Raw genomic sequence first — 19,883 nt, 5'->3', positions numbered from 1 at the left:
GTAGGTATATAACGATTTACTTTCGTCATCTTGTTTACAGCTAGTGTCCTGCCTTTTGTTGTGTTCTTTTCCCATATTATTTTGTTACCTTTTCAATCTCTCCTTTGTGCTGTTTCTGTCATTTCCCCTTAAAAACTTTGTTCTGTTCGACTGAATGACTGGAATTCTCAATAAATATCCATCAAAATACAAATAAACCACAGTGGCAGCTTAAAAAGTCCAATGTGACACAGAAAAACTGTTCCGTCATAAAAGCGATACAGCTCCTCCGTTCTGCTTGACTTAACAGCAGAAAAAAATATAAAATATAGGCAATCCTGAAAAGGCCTGTACGAGCAAGTAGACCTACAAACTTGGCTCAGTTACACCAGTTCTGTTGGGACGAATGGGCCAAAATTGTGCTATTGTGAGAAGCTTATGGAAGGATATCCAAAACCTTGGACCCAACTCATACAAGTTTAAAGGCAATGGTACCAATTACTAATGATGAATGACTAATTATGTAAAAACTTTGTGAAGAAAGTCATCAACAATATTCTCAAAAAAATCCTCTTATTATTCTGGCATTTAGCAAATAGAAATACTTCTTTATGGCACTGCTAGAGAAGCATGAATGCTAAAGAACATTGTACATCACACTACATTACAATGTTCACAACAACAGAGTACATTCCTTGAAAACTGGTTGTGCTACCAATTCCACTGGATATTTGTGTTTTATTGTATTTGTATTTATCGTCGGTCTATTAATTGTTTTCCCGTATAAAATGTGTTGTATAAATAAGAAATCATCAGAGAAAATTGCCAATAATTTCAAGTAATTTTGAGAAAAAAATACTATCTTAGAATATAGGTCGACCATTATTGGGACATACAGTATCCCAATAATAATTACCTGTATGACATTTTATCCATATCTCACAGCACTATGCAGAATATATATATATATATATATATATCAGACATGCAAACACCAAAGGCATGAAAAAGGTGACTAAAACAAAAAAAGTTTTTTTTTTTCATTTTAACATTATTTAAGCAATCTGGAAGACTTCGAGGAGTACAAGTAGGCAAAGTCAACAAATTGTCTTCACGCAGAAAAACATTTACACAAATAATTACTCAAGTACTGAGTAAATAACACAACCAATTAAAAAAAAAAAAAAAAACATTTGCAATTTACTGCACTGTTTTCTCAAGTTATAAGTGAGCTGAAATATCGCCGTTTAGGCAGACAGTGCCAGACAAATATTACAATACATGAAAGCTCTTGTTTTTGTTCATCTAAATGTAAAGAAGAGTAGCATGTCGTTGCCTTCATGGTAACGACGACCTTCCCAAAATGTTGGCCACGCAGGCACGACGATCAGCCGGGCTGGTTTATCTAGTCTTAATACCTATGCTCGGGAAGCCCAATAGAAGAAGACGTGTGAGGTCATGTGACTTTCGTTTGATTGGTGAACAAGACTTAAACGTCACTCGCGCATAAATAAGATAGGCGCAAACAGCGCAAGTCGAAGTCAGAGTCTCGTGCACGAAATAGTTTATAAATAAGCAATAATTGATAAATAAAAGTAGCGAGCGACATTTAGATTATTGTAACTCAGTAAAAGTACCATTGCCGCTAACTAATCGGATCTATACGATTCACGTAAATGGCCTATTTTGAGTTCAAAATACTGATTTGCATGTATGATATATATATGTATATATATACATATATATATATATATTCCCTCACCCAATGTGAATCGATAAGGAATCGGATCGATTACAAAGGGTTACACAAAAAAAGTTTGTTTTTTCAAGTGATTAAGGACAGTTTTGCATCGCTGAATCTGAAAATTACATCCGTTTCTCTTGTTCAGGTCAGGTTGTTATGCCAAGTTGTTGACAGTTTATTAATCAAATATTACAAACTTTTCTTACAGTATAAATTATTAGGAGACATTGATAAAAGTAGGTACATTTTTTTTGTAATGAATGTTACATCATTGTTCAAAATTCAGGGCATCATACTCTGTTTATTTGAACCTCTAAAGCAAAAATATCTGTACATGTAAACAAAAACATGGTCATAGTTCAGTCCATAGTTGAACTGATTGATCAAAACCAATGTGATATTTGGATTCAGCACATCAGAATTTTCCTAAATCAGAAAGAAAATCTCAGACAATAAATTTGTTGTTGACCATTATAAGCAGTATTGATATTGGAATCGGAATTGCAAAAGTCAGCAATTCCCATCCCTTGTCAAGTCAAAGGTGACGTTTAATGTCACCTTTTTGTCACAAAAACTTTTCCAGTTTGCATTTGATGTGAATGCATCACTGTATTTATGATATTCCTCACCTCTTTGATAAAATATTTGGGTTTCCAGTGAGTTTCGGTTGCAGCTCTCTGTTTGCCTTCGCTGCGTTGCCTTTCTTCAAGGCGGTGTTTGTGTTCTGCAGCGTCATCCATTCTTCCTGCCCTCAAAGATGCTGTTACATGCTGCCAAAGGTGCCTAGACACAGCACACAAAAAGAAGTGCGGTTCTTATTAAACCCCCAGAAAAGCTGAGTCCATCATCACATATTGTATTTAAATTTTCCTCCCAAATCTCAATCAAAAGGTTTGTTTAAAAATGTTGATTTTGTAGTCTAATAAAGTAAAATAAAAACGATCAGTGAAAACCCATCCATCCATCTATCCATTTTCTGAGCCGCTTCTCCTCTCTAGGGTTGCGGGTGTGCTGGAGCCTATCCCAGCTATCATCGGGCAAGAGGCGGGGTACACCTGGTTGCCAGCCAATCGCAGGGCACATACAAACAAACAACCATTTGCACTCACATTCACACCTACGGGCAATTTAGAGTTGTCAATTAACCTATCATGCGTGTTTTTGGGATGTGGGAGGAAACCGGCGTGCCCGGAGAAAACCCACGCAGGCACGGGGAGAACATGCAAACTCCACACAGGCGGGGCCGGGGATTGAACCCCGGACCTCAGAACTGTGAGGCAAACGCTCCAACCAGTCGAACACCGTGCCGCCTCAGTGAAAACCAAAACGAAAAAAAAAAACAAAAACACTGACGTTCATTCAGAATCATTCTCATTATCAATGTGGAAAAAGGAGATCACAGGCTCACCCAGCTTCTGTGAATTTACTGGGGAGTGCATACAGGCACTCTCTAAGGGCCACCACACACCGAACGAGATGTCCAAAAAGCGACTGAACTGTGGCGCAGTGTGCATGGTTCTACAACCAGTTTTCATGGGTGGTTGACTTTTAGCAAATAGTTTTGGTTGAAAGGTGTTGCAACGTCTCAGGCGTAATGGTCAGTAAAAACGCATGTCGTATCACATAAAAACAAAAATGACCTTTCCAGGTACAAAGCGAGATTCCCCTGTAGTTGGAACACAACCTTCCGGTCCCCCTTCTTAAAAAGGGGACCACCGCCCCAGTTTGCCAATCCAGAGGCACTGTCCCCGATGTCCATGCGATGTTGCAGAGGCGTGTCAACCAGGACAGCCCCACAGCATCCAGAGCCTTTAGGAACTCTGGGTGAATCTCATCCACCCCCGGGGCATTGCCACCGAGGAGCTTTTTAACCACCTCGGTGACCTCAACCCCAGAGATAGGAGAACCCGCCTCAGAGACCCCAGACTCTGCTTCCTCAAGCGAAGGCGGGTCGGTGGTATTGAGGTCTTCGAAGTATTCTCCCCACTAACTCACAATGTCCCGAGTCGAGGTCAATATTGCCACATCCTCACTATACACAGTGTTGATGGTGCACTGCTCCCCCCTCCTGAGACGCTGGATGGTGGAGCAGAATTTCCTTGAAGCCGTCCGGAAGTCTTTCTCTATGGCCTCACCGAACTCCTCGCACGCCCGGGTTTTTGCTTCAGCGACCACCAAAGCTGCAGTCCGCTTGGCCAGCTGGTACCCATTAACTGCCTCAGGAGTCCCACAGGCGAAAAAGGCCCAATAGGACTCCTTCAGCTTGACGGCATCCCTCACCATTGGTGTCCATCAACAGGTTTGGGGATAGCTTCCACAACAGGCACCGACCACCTTATGGCCACAGCTCCGGTCGGCCGCCTCAGCTATGGGGGCGCGTAACATGGTCCACTCGGACTCAATGTCCCCCACTTCCCCTGGAACATGAGCAAAGTTCTGTTGGAGGTGGGAGTTGAAACTCCTTCTGACAGGGGATTCTGCTATACGTTCGCAGCAGACCCTCACTATACGTTTGGGCCTGCCAGGTCGGACTGGCATCTTCCTCCACCATCGGAGCCAACTCACCACCAGGTGGTGATCAGTTGACAGCTACGCCTCTCTTCCCCCGAGTGTCCAAGAAATGCGGCCGCAAGTCCGATGACACAACCACAAAGTCTATCATCGAACTGTGACCTAGTGTGTCCTGGTACCAAGTGCACGTGTGGACACCCTTATGCTTGAACATGGTTTTTGTTATGGACAATCCGTGATGAACACAGAAGTCCAATAACAGAACACCGCTTGGGTTCTGATCGGGGGTGCCGTTCCTCCCAATCACGCCCTTCCAGGTCTCACTGTCATTGCCCACGTGAGCATTAAAGTCTCCCAGCAGAATGATGGAGTCCCCAGCGGGAGGTTACCCTCTCGTTCACCGGAGGAAACCCCAAATAACTATACCCACACCTGCTTGGCGCCTCTCACCGTGGGCAACTCCAGAGTGGAAGAGAGTTCAACCCCTCTCAAGAGGACTGGTACCAGAGCCCAAACCGTGTGTGGAGGAGCGCCCGACTATATCTCCTCTGAACTTCTCAACCTCAAACACCAGCTCGGGTTCCTTCCCTGCCAGAGAGGTGACATTCCACGTCCCTAGAGCCAGCTTCTGTAGCCGGGGATTGGATCGCCAAGGCCCCTGCCTTCGGCCACCCCCCAGCTCACACTGCACCCGACGCTTATGGCCCCTCAACGTCAAGGTCAAAGTGCTTTTATTGTCAATTCTTCAATATGCGTAACACATACAGAGGATTGAAATTACGATACTCAAGGGCCCGCGGTGCTACAAAGACAGTACAAATAATATCAATACAAAAGCTAAATAAAACCGTGGTATATAGAGTATAAAAAGCATTTATTGAATGTGCACGTCAACGATCAGGTGACGTGTGCAACATAGTCAAGGTCAGAGAACCAAGGCAAATAAGACATACTGTATATAAATTAGATGACAAAACCCCAATGTTGCTAAAGTGGCTAGTGCGACCCTGAGTCTGGTGTGTGTGTGTGTGTATGTGTGTGTGTGTGTGTGTATTGATGTGTCTGAGTGTGTGTGCATGTGCATGTATGTGGGGCGTCAGAGTTCAGAGTTTAGGTGGGCAGACGACAGAAGAGAAAGAGGGGGCAGAGCGGGCAGAGAGTTCAGATTTCTGACAGCCTGATGAATAAAACTGTCTTTGAGTTGGCTCGTCCTGGCCCGCAGACTCCGCAGTCTCCTCCCTGATGGTAGCAGACTGAAGAGGCTGTGTGATGGATGGGTGGCATCCCCCGCTATACGGAGGGCTTTGCAGGTGAGGCAGGTGCTGTAAATGTCCCACAGGGAGGGAAGAGAGGTTCCGATGATCTTCTCAGCTGCCCTCACTATGCAATGGAGAGTTTTGGTGCAGGATGCGGTGCAGGCTCCGTACCACACAGTGATGCAGTTGGTCAGGATGCTCTCTATGGTCCATCTGTAGAAAAAGCACATGATGGGGGTCGGTGCTCTGGCTCTTCTCAGCTTGCGCAGGAAGTAGAGACACTGGTGAGCTTTCTTGGCCAGTGATGAGATGTTGCTGGTCCAGGAAAGGTTCTCGGTGATGTACACTCTCTCCACTGCAGCACCGTTGATGTTCAGGTGAGCATGCTGGGAGTGCACTCTCCTGAAGTCCACAACAATCTCCTTGTTTTTTTTTCACATTTAGGGAGAGATTGTTGTCCGTGCACCACCCGGCCAGGCAGATCACCTCACTTCTGTAGTCTGTCTCGTCCTATTGGGCCCCTCCCACAGGTGGTGAGCCCATGGGAAGAGGGACTCACTGTAACCTTCGGGCTGTGCCCAGCCGGGCCCCATGAGTGCAGGCCTGGCCACCAGGTGCTCGCCTTCGGGCCCCACCTCCAGGCCTGGCTCCAGAGGGGGGCCCTGGTGACCCGCTTCCGGGCAAGGGAAACCAAGATCAATTTAATGTATTCTTCATAGGGGTTTGGGGGGAGAGATTGTTGTCCGTGCACCACCCGGGCAGGTGGCTCACCTCACTTCTGTAGTCTGTCTCGTCCTATCGTGCCCCTCCCACAGGTGGTGAGTCCATTGGAAGGGGGACTCACATTACCCTTTTGGGCTGTGCCCAGCAGGGCCCCATGGGTGCAGGCCCGGCCACCAGGCGCTTGCCTTCGAGCCCCACCGCCAGGCCTGGCTCCAGAGAGGGGCCCCAATGACTCGCTTCCAGGCAAGGGAAACTTACATCCATTTATATTGTTCATCATATGGTCTTTTAGCCGTGCTTTGTCTGGTCCCTCACCTAGGACCTGTTTCCCATTGGTGACCCTACCACGGGCTTGAAGCCCCATACAACTTAGTTCCTAGGATCATTGGGGGACACAAACCCCTCCACCATGATAAGATGATGGCTAAAGGAGGGGTGGCACAGCCACGGTCTTCACAAACTTAGTGGCGGTACTCTCATTTATGTACATTTTCTTAATTGGCATAGAGTTTGTCTGAACTTTTGGGAAAATCTGTAATTCAAAGAATACACAAAAATGGTCAGAAATAGACATATCCTTAATGTCAGCTGATAGAATTTAAAACATCCTTAGAGATGACCAGTTCTAAGATGTGACCTTGAGTGTGGGTTGAACTCCTAATATGTTGAGAGAGGTCAAATGTGTCCAGTAAAGCAGAGAGTTATTTAGATTTATTTTGCATGTTATTGTCAACATGAAGGTAAAAGTCTAGTCAGCACAAATAATATGACAGCAGTTCTGAAAAATACTCCATAAATGTTCCATTGTATCTTGGGGGTCAATAAATTATTACAAAAATAAGCTTTGGGTCACCTTTAACTAAAAACAGAGATATTCAAAAAGAGAGAAAATCACCCAGTATAATTTCTTCACACTGAAATAATGATTTGAAAATAACAGCAACACCACCGACCTTTTTACTATTTGACACTTGTTCATAAAATTAACATTTACTGGTGTTGCCTCATTTAAAATTGCATTAAAGCTACTCTCTGTTAACCATGTTTCATTTTGTAGCAAAAAGTCTAGATCATAGGTCGTAGTGATGTCATTAATCAACATTGATTTGTTACCCAGTGACCTGATATTGAAACGAGCTAGTCTCGCAGAGATTGCTGGAGACATCGGTTTGATAGATTCACATTTTATCCTCACTAGGTTTGTAGTTCTACTTTTTTTTTTTTTGGCCAAATTTCTGTCCCTCGTACTTACAGGGATGAAAAATGGCTGATCGCCATAGGGGTCTGACTTATTCTGGAAATGACCCCACACATATCAGTCAGATTCTTCATGGGTGGAGGAGGGGCCCTTCGCATTTTAGTGGACATTGGTTTCAGGCAAGGGGGGATGGGAGGAAGAGCTTGGCGTGGTGAGTGTTGGGTTCCAATTTTGACAATAGCCTTCATCCTGTCCGTCACACCTAGCAGGGCATTTCGGCTAGTAGAGAATAAGTTTTGTGTTGGGTTTTGCTCCAATGGGGCAGGGAGGAGTGGGGGAGATTCCAAGTCCTGCCTCATCTCATTCCTCATTCGTTCCTCCGATTGTTTGGGTGATGCTGATGAATCAATCTGCGCCTTGTGTCGCCTTAACTCTTGTTCCACCGATTGTTTGGGAACAACTGCAGACTCCTTCTGTGCTTTTTGTCCTTCCGAGTCAACAAGGCCAATGTTTTCCTTTCAGGCCGCTAAATGATGTACACAGTAAAACATTTTGGCAGCCAGTAACTTAACCTCTTGTCTATTTAGACAGAAACTGCCTGGAGCAAGCATGACAATGTACCATCTCAAAAGAAATTCAAGCAGAAAACTCTCCCAAAAGGCTTCATGAATGTAAGAATTGTGAAGCTGCTATCAAATCAGTCCATCAGTTGTCAGTCCATCACGGGGCAACTGTGAAGAGCACACTGACTCGGAATTACAGTAATTGAGTGAGAATTCAACTGACCAGCTGGTCAAATGTCATGTAAAACATTTCAACCAAAAGTAGTGTTCTGAAAACTTTCTGCAAGAATTCAAGATTTACCAAATTTTTGTTTTCATTCGGTGATGCAACTGACTGACTTACCTTGACTCATTTTGTTCCTGCTTCTCTATAGGCCTGATCTTCTTTTTGATGACAGGCAGCTTGGCGGTATCAATCACCTTGCTTTCTCCATTACTGTAGGTAAACTCTAGCACCCCATTCCACTCTCCTTGGACTTTGCACACTATGTTTCCTGTCTGGTTGTGCTTAACCTCCGCTGTTACTCTGTAAAATGGCAGATTTGTTCAAGCAAGGACAACATTCGCAGTGGGATGTTCGAGCAGCAACAAAACGTTCAAGGGTCTACATTTTTGTTATATAAACTATTGCCACTACTGTAAAGTGCAAACACTGCAGTATTCCTTTCCTACCACTGTTTGCTGTCCCCCCCCAAAATTCTCATGACGCCCGAAATACGTTTTGTTAAATACTTATCGTAAACAGTGAACCCCTGCATATTTGCGGTTTTGTATTCGCAAATTCACCTATTTGCTGATTTTTTGAGGGAACCTATCCTTTGTTATTGACTCAAAAACTCACACATTGGCTGTGCCAAAGCCATGTCTAATGTAAAAATATATGTTTTGGCGCAATCTTGTGGCATCTTGGGGCCAAAGAACAAGGAGCGTTGAAGGGAGGCGCTTTATTTAGTCAGATCTTTAGATCAAATCTTTAGCCTTCTCTAATAGAAAAAAGTGCTACAGGAAAATATTTTTGGGTGGCTGTCGATTGCTCGCTGACTTATAGTGTAGTATAGTGTGGTATAATATTAAATGTCAGGTGTGTCCACCTACCTATGTACTTTCCCTCCATAGAAAGGTTTGGTGTGGAACGTGACTGTAGCTGAGTACCCAGTTTTGGCACAATTGATTGTGACCTTTCCCCCCAGCTCCACCCAAGGGACACCCAGAATTGAGCGGGCATAGGCACAAGGCAACGTGAACACATAATCTTCATCATGCTCTGACAGATGCAGTACACCTGAGAATGACAGGGCACATACTGTATGTGGGTTGATAGACTGCATTGATTCCTAGATTTGTTTATGTAGATTCTGTGGCTTGTACCACATTTTATGGGTGGAAACAACAGTGACACATGAATTGTACAGGTCATCAACTGAAATTACCAGAACTGGTTGGTAACTATGTCTTAGAGGAAAGGGGAGACCACAAATAGTTTTTGATCTTTCCTGAATGTGACGTATCGTGGCGGAGGGGTTTGTGTGTTCCAATGATCCTAGGAGCTAAGTTGTCTGGGGCTTTATGCCCCTGGGAGGATCACCCATGACAAACAGGTCCTAGGTGAGAGACCAGACAAAGTACGGCTCAAAGACCCCTTATGATGATGAAAAAAACTGGGGTGGCGGTCCCCCATTTGAAGGGGGACCAGAGGGTGTGTTCCAACTACAGGGGGAATCACACTCCTCAGCCTCCCTGGTAAGGTCTATTCAGGGGTGCTGGAGAGAAGGGTCCATCGGGAAGTCAAATCTCGGATTCAGGAGGAGCAGTCTGGTTTTCATCCTGGCCGTGGAACAGTGGACCAGGTCTACACCCTCGGTAGGGTCCTCGAGGGTGCATGGGAGTTCGCAAAATCAGTCTACATGTGTTTTGTGGACTTGGAGAAGGCGTTCGACCATGTCCATCGGGGAGTCTTGTGGGGGGTGCTTCGGGAGTATGGGGTACCAAACCCACAGATACGGGCTGTTTGGTCCTTGTACAATCAGTGTCAGAGTTTGGTTCGCATTGCTGGCAGTAAGTCAAATTTGTTTCCAGTGAGGGTTGGACTGCGCCAAGGTTGCCCTTTGTCACTGATTCTGTTCATAACCTTTATGGACAGAATCTCTAGGCGCAGCTGAGGCCTCGAGGGAGTCTGGTTTGGTGGTTCATCAAGCTGTGATCTCCAACTTTCACTGGAGTAGTTATCAGCCGAGTGTAAAGTGGTTGGGATGAAAAATGCACCTCCAAATCTGAGACGATGGTCCTCAGTCGGAAAAGGGTTGAGAACCCACTCCAGGTCGGAGATGAGATCCTGTCCCCAGTGGAGGAGTTTAAGTATATTGGGGTCTTGTTCACGAGTGAGGGAATAATGGAACAGGAGTTTGACAGGCAGATCGTGCAGCGTCTGCAGTGATGCGGACTTTGTATCGGTCCGTTGTGGTGAAGGAACTAAGCCGAAAGGCGAAGCTCTCAATTTACCGGTCGATCTACGTTCCTACCCTCACCTATGGCCACGAGTGGTGGGTCATGACAGAAAAAGATCCGGATACAAGCCGCTGAAATAAGTTTCCTCCGCAGGGTGTCCGGGCTCTCGCTTGAGATAGGGTGAGAAGCTCGGTCATCTGGGAGGGGCTCAGAGTAGAGCTGCTACTCCTCTGCATTGAGAAGAGCCAGATGAGGTGGCTCAGGCATCTGATTAGGATGCGTCCTGGACGCCTCCCTTGTGAGGTGTTCCAGGCACGTCCCACCCCCGGGGACGACCCAGGACACGCTGGCGAGACTATGTCTCCCGGCTGGCCTGGGACCGCCTTGGGATCCGCCCGGAAGAGCTCGTTGAAGTGGCTGGGGAGAGGGAAGTCTGGGCTTCCCTATTAAAGCTACTGCCACCGCAACCCGACCTCGCATAAGTGGAAGAAAATGGCTGGATGGATACGCCAAATAACAAACACAGACAAGTTGGTTGATATCCCTCGTTTTACTGCAAGATCTAAAGTGTGCCAAAATGAGAGCGATCTCTCCCATTTTTACTTCTAACACTCCAATATTGCTGTTGGAGAAAAATAATGTAAAAAAAAAAATACTGGCAAATATTTCATTTGTCACCCAGTATATTTAGTACGCTGCATTTCACCCATCTCAGAAGAGCAGTAGGCATCAATTGGGGAACCAAAACTGATTTTTTTCGTAAGTCAAGGGGCTGTCTGAATCAGACTATTCCTGTTGTTGATTGTGAGGATATCAGAGTAGCCCCAGAAAACCCACGGGGGTATGGGGTGCACAAAAAAAAAAGTAAACTCCAGAACCAGAACCCTGATCCAGGGACCATCTGGTGATGGACTGTCGGCAGTAACTCGTACATGTGCTGGTAGCTCGCCAGCTGGGTGGGCTCCGGCCACCCCTCCCCCTTCTTTTGTTCCTTTTTTGTCCTCGGGCGCCTCCGGGTGCCACCATGTGCGCGAACGCCAACCGCAACCAAGCTGTAAGTGTTTTCGATCGAAGAAGTCGACCATGGGGCTCCGATCGCTTTCCCTAGCCATGATCGATTGGCCTCAGCGAGCAACTGCCTCTGAGGGCCAGAGCTCGGCCCGCCACCAGGTCAACCGGCAGGGAAGTTATGAGCCCATCCCAAACGGGACAACAACTTTCCTTTCCTATTTCTTTTTATTTTTGTGTATCTGTTTTTTCTTCAACTGAACCTGCTTCTTTTCCACCTGAGGTCCGGAGGAAGACCACCCCCAAAGACCAGCTGATCTGCGTTCGTGAGTCGACACTGCACTATAATGTTCAACATCAGTGCGTAATAATTGTGGGGAAATTACTAGCTTCATACGAAATCCCAACTTTGCCTTCTCTCGCTCTGACTCAATGCATTAAACGCTCACACGCTCAATTATTTTAGCCCAGCGACCATACACAATGTCCTCTTTTCCATTTCCGTACACCTTATTTTCTTTCTTTCGTTTACCCTTAGTGTTATTTTCTTGTTGTCGCTTGTAGTTGTAGCTGTGTGTTTCATTAAATATACCATAAAATTCCACTCGTGGTCGTATTTTGTGTGTGTTCTGAATTTAAGTAAACCTCTTTAACCTAGGACTCAAAATGTCGTAGAGTGTAGCCACCTCCAGATTATGAGACTGATTAAAAAGGTTTGTTGTCATTTCGCCTAAAATTAAACTTGAAAAAAAAATCGTTGTGGTGCCCTTTTTGAGACATTAGTTTGAGTTTAACATCCATCCATCCATCCATTTTCTGAGCCGCTTATCCTCACAAGGGTCGCGGGAGTGCTGGAGCCTATCCCAGCTATCATCGGGCAGGAGGCGGGGTACACCCTGAACTGGTTGCCAGCCAATCGCAGGGCACATACAAACAAACAACCATTCACACTCAATTTCACACCTACGGGGCAATTTAGAGTCGTCAATTAACCTACCATGCATGTTTTTGGGATGTGGGAGGAAACCGAAGTGCCCGGAGAGACAGCAGAAAGGGAGGTCTGGCTTCGAGTGGGGAGCAGCACCCAAAATGTGCTCCAAGGCTTCAATGACGGAAAGACCTGGTGATCTAAGAAGTTATTAAAATCGAAGAGGAGAGCAACAAAATCTAAGCTTTCGTCCAGCAACAACAAGGGAGAAAACAACATAGGAGGCAGTTGTTGACAGAACTATCTCTTGGGCTGACATGTGGAGGATGCCCCAAACAACATCAGAGCCACATACAACACTCTTCCAATTTCCCGGAACCTGTATCTGTGGTACAGCACAGAGGAGGCATGCCGCCTCTGCAGCTCTGGGTGCAAGGCGGAGCAGGGCCGGTATAGATGGCGGCATGACAGAATGCTACACAGGCTGGCTGAAATCATGAAGGCACGCAGGCTCGAAGGTAACAACAGCAGTCCGCTAACATCCCAGCAGTGGATCCGGGTCATTCAGCAAGGAGGTGAAAGCCAGAGTAGCAGCACCAAGCAGCGGTTCCTCCTTGAACATGAGAGCTGACCTTGACCGACAGCTAAGGTTCCCCAAGGACATCATACATACCACCCTTCGGCCAGATATCGTCCTCTAGTCTAGCTCCACGAAGTCAGTCATCATGGTGAAGCTGACAGTTCTTGGGAAGAGGGGATGGAAATAGCCTACGAGAGAAAGAAGGAATGATACAGTGATGTGGTCGCTTCATGTCACCAAGCAGCATGGAAGGTGACTGTTTTCCCAATGGAGATTGGGTGCCGAGGCTTCGCTGGAACCACCACACAGTGGCTCATGACGTCCCTCAGAATCACTGGATCTAAGCTGAGGAAGTCACTCAGGGACCTGGCGGAGGAGGCAGAGCAAGCCAGCTTTTGGCTCTGGTTCTGCAGGAAAGAGGGAAGCAAGGAGCCTTGGACTAAGACAGCTGGGTATGTGGGAAGGCCTGTACCTATACTAAATAGACACCCCTGCCATGCATAGTCCCTTGGGTTTCATTCCACATCCACATGCACAATAACACAAGGACAGAGTGATGGATCCATAAGCCAGGGAGGGAGACGTCCCTGTCACTGCCCCACCACCCTGAGATGGGACGAAAGGGTTGAAACATCTGTGAGGGGGGGCTCCCGGCTGACGACCCTGCAGCTGCTTCACTGGCACCATCGGAGGTACAGCAGGCAGCAATGCTTTGCAGGTACATTTACCTGTGCTCTTAGCATTAGGTGTAATGGTGAGTTGTATATTTAATCAATTGTTTTTATCTGTTTCTATGCCTGTGCATTGTGAAACTGGTCCGTGGTGCAAAAAATTTTGGGAACTGGTGTACTGTACTGTACTGTAAAAAAAACCTAAAATATAAATCAATGGCAACAAATTCTTCAAACTGTCTGCCTCATGTCCTTACTGAGCTCCCATCATGCTATGCTCCCCCTTCCTCCCTGACGCTTACATAACAGCCAGCTGTCTTATGTCCTGGTCGAATTGATCCACAGCTGTTTCCCCAAGGCACACACACACATGGACACGTGCACTCACTCACGCACACAGTCACACACACACACACACACACACACACACACACACACACGCACACACACGCACACACACGCACACACACACACAGTCAGCCATTAAGTCAAGCAGAACTCATGTACAGTATGTATTGTTCAACACCTTCAGCTATTTAATTAGTTAGACTTTATTGCACATGCCATTCTATTTATATTATAATTTTAAACACGTGCGTTCACCTTTGTGCACGTGCATTCTCTTGATTGCATCCATTCATGCATGCCTGATTGTGCAACTATGAAACAAAGTCTAATCTTTGTTAGTTAATCTTGTTCGACAAATTAACACAGGTTAAATGTTCCATGGCTGTTCCTGAGTCAAAAAATAATAATAATATCAAATAAATATATGAATATAATAGGGATATGTCTTACACCTCGGCTCTTTACTACCACTGTGCACTTCATTAAAAAGGGTTTAAGAAACATCATGTACTGTATAATTCTTTCTGAAAATGCTATAATGAAATCACAGGTGTTTAAAAAGTAGTTATCTTACCTTCTCCAACCATTGAAACGCCAACAGACATGCCCAAGAACTTGCTCTTGGTCCAGACATGAGTATTAACACACATCTTCTTCTCCTTGCACTCGTAGTAAAAGCCTGATACAGGCGGGTGGTGAGACACCTGCTCTGCCACAAAACGAACCTGGTAACCAGATTGTAAGCCACTGCAACTATCTTTCCCCCTCTGCGAGCTGTTTGAAGTCGTAGATGTGAAGGTGGCGGCTGATTTGGGACTCATACAGCTGGCAGCTGTGAGGGACCGAACATGGTCCCGAGGCACACACCAAGAACAGTGGAAGGTCTCACCCAGCATGGGGTTGTAGGGCTTTTTGGCCACTGCGCCCTTTCGGCCCTCATGGAAGGCAGTAAGATAGTACTCAACGAAGCGGATGATGCGCTCCTCTGACGTAGATCCAGTAGTGATGGAGAGGAACATGTCAGGGTGAGCCATGAAATTGGCATACATCTCTAGGAGAGAGCGCTTCTCTAGGATGAATGTAGGGAGCACTACCTGTGAGAGGAAGAAAAGATAGAAAGAATAAAGTTATTATACTTTGTTCATCTCCATCCATTTGCTATACCGCTTGTTCTGTTTAAAGGAGTTATGGGGTCGTAATGGTCCATATTTCACTAAAACGTTGATTTTATGTATTTTTTCAGTCATTTTCAATAATATCAATTCATTTTGGAGCAACTGGAAAATAACTAATTGCCTTTGGAACGCCCATTTTTTCATCGCCAAAATCAAGCCGCTCCCCTGTCTTGGTGTAACGTCAGAGACAGAAGTGGAAACCAAATTCACTGCATCGTCGGTATGGAAAAAGTAATGCACTATACTATGACGTGGCAGTACTTAGTCATATTTTATATATTGGAATCCCTTCCCCTCCAAAATGACAACTTTTCGGGAAATAATTGAAAAACGACAGTTTGCTTGAGCTTTATTATATTGCTGTCATGTATCGTTGTGCTCTGATATGAACAACAGCTATTTCACCTGAACAACAGCTAGCACCCCGCAATTCTCACAATCTCTAATTTAATATGCAGAAAATTTGCTAATTCATTAGGGCACAGGTGTCAAACTCGAGCCCCTGGGGCCAAATCTGGCCCGCCAGCTCATTTTATGTGGCCTGCGAAAGCAAATCATCTGTCTCAATTTTGGAAGTTGACATAGATGATTCTTGCTCAAATTCTCATATATAATAAATAGTATTGTTGAGCTATTGCAAGCATTTTCTGTTTTCAGTAACTAAGTTGAACAAACTATTATCCTTGACTTCTGATTTCAAAACTTGGTATCCATCAATTTGTTGTGTTTATGTAATAGTATTATGAGGTGACTAAACATTTCTATGGTTTCACAGTCAACGGCCCTCTGAGGGAAACCGTGACTACAATGTGGCCCGCGACAGAAATTTGTTTGACACACCTGCAATAGGATGTCATGATTAAAATAATACAAACATGATCATGACCTGTGTTTTTGTTGACTTTTGTTTTGATTAGATTTAGTTTGTCTCATATTTTGTCAAGGTTTTCCTGTTACATGGTCACATCTTGTCTGCTCATTTGGTTTTTGTCTCCACCTGTTCTCGACAGCCTGCAACCATTTTTTTCCCCTGTCCTGTTCGGTTGTTAGGTCAAGCAGAAAGAAGGATATGTATTCATTTTATGCTGTATCATTATATACCAAGAACTGCGATTGGCTGGCAACCAGTTCAGGGTGTACCCCGCCTCCTGCCCGATGATAGCTGGGGTAGGCTCCAGCACGCCCGCGACCCGAGTGAGGATAAGCGGCTCAGAAAATGGATGGATGGATTATATATCAAGAACAATGACACATTAGATATGAGTGTTGTATGGGGCAGTGGTGCTACACCGTGTGAGGGCAGAACAGGACAAGAGTCGTGAACCCGGCTGTACAACAAGTGTGGTGGGAGTGGCTATGTAAATTATAAATGTGTGTAGGACCAAAGTGTGAGTGAGGGGATACCCAAGCAATTTGCATATTCATAAGTTATTTGTCGCAATGAGTGAGTGGCCTCACACCCAGCGAACAAGTCCCAGTGGTGTGTGTCTGCGGACACATGGAAGTGAATTGACGCCATTTCGCATGCACAATGACTGACAGAAGTGTCCTGTAATTGCTGTGCCTGGACCGCAAAGGCTGACCCCACCCACTCAATCGAGAGGTTCGGGTACAGGAGTCCACCTGAGAGCAACCCGGTGGAGTGCTACCCTGTGTTATCCAATCAGCTTCATCCAGCCACTCGTGTCTTGTCCAGGTGTTCCTCGTTGTCTCGTTGTTTGTATTTAGTTCACTGGTTTCTTTCAGTCTTTGTCGATCACTGTCGTCAATTGCTGTGAGTCACATTTCACTTGTGATGTTATGCTTTGTGTGGTGAGTTTATCCTAGTGCTTCAGTTTTTTAGTTTTTTTTGTTTTTGTTTTTGTTTTTTTGTCTGTGGCGGCACGGTGGTTGATTGGTTAGCACATCTGCCTCATGGTTCTGAGGACCGGGGTTCAAATCCCGGCCCCACCTGTGTGGCGTTTGCATATTCTCCCAGTGGCTGCTTGGGTTTTCTCTGTGTACTCCGGTTTCCTCCCACATCCCAAAAACATGCGAGGTAGGTAGATTGAAGACTCAAAATTGTCCGTAGGTATGAATGTGACTGCGAATGGTTGTTTGTTTATATGTGCCCTGCGATTGGTTGGCAACCAGTTCAGGGTGTACTCCGCCTCTGCCCGAAGATAGCTGGGATAGGCTCCAGCACACCCACGACCCTAGTGAGGAGAAGCGGTACAGAAAATGGATGGATGGATTTTTCTCTGGGCCTTGTTTTCCCCTTTGTGTGTGTATGTGTGTGTGTTTTAAATAAACCGTTTTTTTAAGATTTGCTCTCCCGAGATTCCCTGTTTCCCCTGCGCTGGGGTCCTCCACCTTTCTGTCTTGGTCTGTCGTGGTTTCTGTCTTGCTGTCAAAACCTCAAAGCGTGACAGAATGATCCGACTAACAATGCAGCCCGCTGTCATGGATCCTGTTCAAGAGGTCCTGGTTGAACGGGGAGGCCTGCTTGAGCGGCAGGGGCACACCTGTCAGCTGATCCTCGATGAGCTAGAGGATGTTTCTTGGTCGCTCATTTATTTCCGGAGACAGCTGGCATTGTAGGAGCAGCAAATATCACTCCCTGGTCTGGTGGCGCTCGTCCAGCGGCCGCCAGCCGACCCCGCTCCGGCGGTGCTCGTCCAGCGGCCGTCACTGGAGCAAGGTGTACGTGTACGTCCACGGCAACACTGGCCAGCACGGACCGCCACACCTGTTATTGGTTTCTCTTGGTGGCGCACATCCATCCATTTTCATCATCCATCCATTTTCTCCAGTATATGGCTCATCCTATTTAGTGAAGCTAAAGCTTATCTAAAGCATGCAGATGGACAGATGACTACTTATTTCGGGAGTGAATGACTGTTTCTGTTGACACTTTCAGCTGGCTGAGAAGCACACAGTATAAATCCTTGTCTTTCTTAGATTCTATTCTATCAGCACATTCTTCTTGTGATCGAGAGCAGTGGGCTATCGGTAATCACATTAGCTGATTGGTCTGAAAGAGTCACCACAATCACCAGAGTCCAAGCCATGTGATTACAGACTAGAACCAAACCCTCAGAGAGATGTGGGTAAAGAAAACATGCAGGAGGTTCAATAACACAAGAGAGCAAAGAACTAGCACTGAAACAATCGAACGATATTGACTTTATCAGCCAGTTGAATACACTAACATGCTGTGACACAGTGTTTGGGAATCACTGGTTTGGATTACTTATTTTTACATTTGTTGATAGTGAATATTGTTTAAACGTGACTTGATATATTTTCCATCCCGTTATTAAAGGGTTTTATGATGTTGAGTGTTTGGCCAGTTTCCTATTCGAATCAATGTTTTAAAATATGGTCAACCATTGATACGGACTGTTCCATCTTACCGTATGTAATTGTAGAATGTGCCTTATATCCAATAGTTTTGTGTAGAATAACTAACACACACCATCTGGTAGTAATAACTACTACACTGAACTCCGATGCTCATGTTTTCTGTGATGGGACTGCATGCATCCTAAATTAACTCAGCTGGTTTCATGACCAGCAAGTTCTTCTCTACTGACATACCACCCATCTCTATACCCAGGTTCTGACTATATATAGGGAAGGTCAAGTCACCTAAAGAACACACAATAAAGGCAAGGATGAGACACTCACCTTAGTGAGGTCCATTCCAAGTTTGAGCTGGGAAAGTAGATGGAGGATGATGCTTCGTTGCTCATCAAGAACTCCCAGGTCCTCATCATCGTTTTCTTCTGTGTCTGTGGTCTCGTCACTGGGATCCACGCTGTCTGGAATGCCGGTCTGCTGCTGTCCCTGCTAATGGACATGTACCGTAATTTCTTGTGTATAATGCACACCAATGTATAATACGCACCCCCAAAGTTGACCTCAAAATTCTGGAAAAATCTTCTACCTATGTACAATACATTTTTTTCAATGCATGATTTTGCTTGTACCCATATGATCAAAACATGATTATCTGTATTTTGTTAGTTCTTTTTTCAAATAATTATTCTGAAGTTAAGCACTTTATTTGAACACGTAATCCTTTTTTTATTTTTTATTTACTTGCTCTAATTTTGAAATTTACAGCCCTACTTTTATTTAGTAAATGAGAAAACACACAGTTGTGCTCATATGTTTGATTACCCAGGCAGAATTTGTAAGATAGGTTAAATTCTTTAAAGAAAACATGAAGGACCAGGCCAAATTTTTATTTCAACGGGATTCCAATTAAACAGTCAAGCATTTCAGAAAAGCATTATCACAAAACAAAACATAACAATAAATAAATTAATGATGGTTGTAGTTCAGTCATCATTTAAAAAATCATAATTTCATAATAATTCTGCCAGGGTATGTAAACGTATGAGCACAATTGTACATATATGCAGTCATATGTTCCTCTGTCATATTGGAATGAAAGTGTAGGCTACAGTTTTTTATAACCACTAGGTGGCGGTGGCATTTTGGAATGAAAGTGAACAGCTTTTTCATAACCACTAGATGGAAGCATACATTTATAAAATGTGAAAGTTTTTTACCATTTGCCCCTATCTTCTTTTCCTTTCGGCTTGTCCCGTTAGGGGTCGCCACAGCGCGTCATCCTTTTCTATGTAAGCCGATCTCCTGCATCCTCCTCTCGAATACCAACTGCCATCATGTCTTCCCTCACGACATCCATCAACCTTCTCTTTGGTCTTCCTCGAGCTCTCTTGCCTGGCAGCTCCATCCTCATC

At 45.0% G+C, this 19,883-nt stretch overlaps 1 protein-coding gene across 3 annotated transcripts in view; it reads right to left on the bottom strand.

The window, feature by feature from the left end:
• Positions 1 to 19,883, bottom strand: part of osbpl10b (oxysterol binding protein-like 10b) — a 65,025-nt gene that overhangs the window by 5,432 nt on the left and 39,710 nt on the right. For 2 of the 3 annotated variants that reach the window (XM_061673667.1, XM_061673666.1), the window contains exons 8-12: positions 18,799 to 18,960; positions 14,529 to 15,048; positions 9,070 to 9,256; positions 8,318 to 8,500; positions 2,353 to 2,506 (exon numbers count right to left, since the gene is read on the bottom strand). In XM_061673667.1, coding sequence (XP_061529651.1) covers positions 2,353 to 2,506; positions 8,318 to 8,500; positions 9,070 to 9,256; positions 14,529 to 15,048; positions 18,799 to 18,960 — 1,206 coding nt within the window. The remainder of the gene's footprint in view (positions 1 to 2,352; positions 2,507 to 8,317; positions 8,501 to 9,069; positions 9,257 to 14,528; positions 15,049 to 18,798; positions 18,961 to 19,883) is intronic. The other variant, XM_061673668.1, reaches the window with a different exon arrangement.

This window comes from Phycodurus eques, chromosome 4 (genome assembly GCF_024500275.1).
Source record: "Phycodurus eques isolate BA_2022a chromosome 4, UOR_Pequ_1.1, whole genome shotgun sequence".
In the NCBI taxonomy this organism is placed as follows: Eukaryota; Metazoa; Chordata; class Actinopteri; order Syngnathiformes; family Syngnathidae; genus Phycodurus; species Phycodurus eques.
Note: the sequence above shows the minus strand (reverse complement) of the source record. Positions and strands in the feature narration are given on the sequence as shown.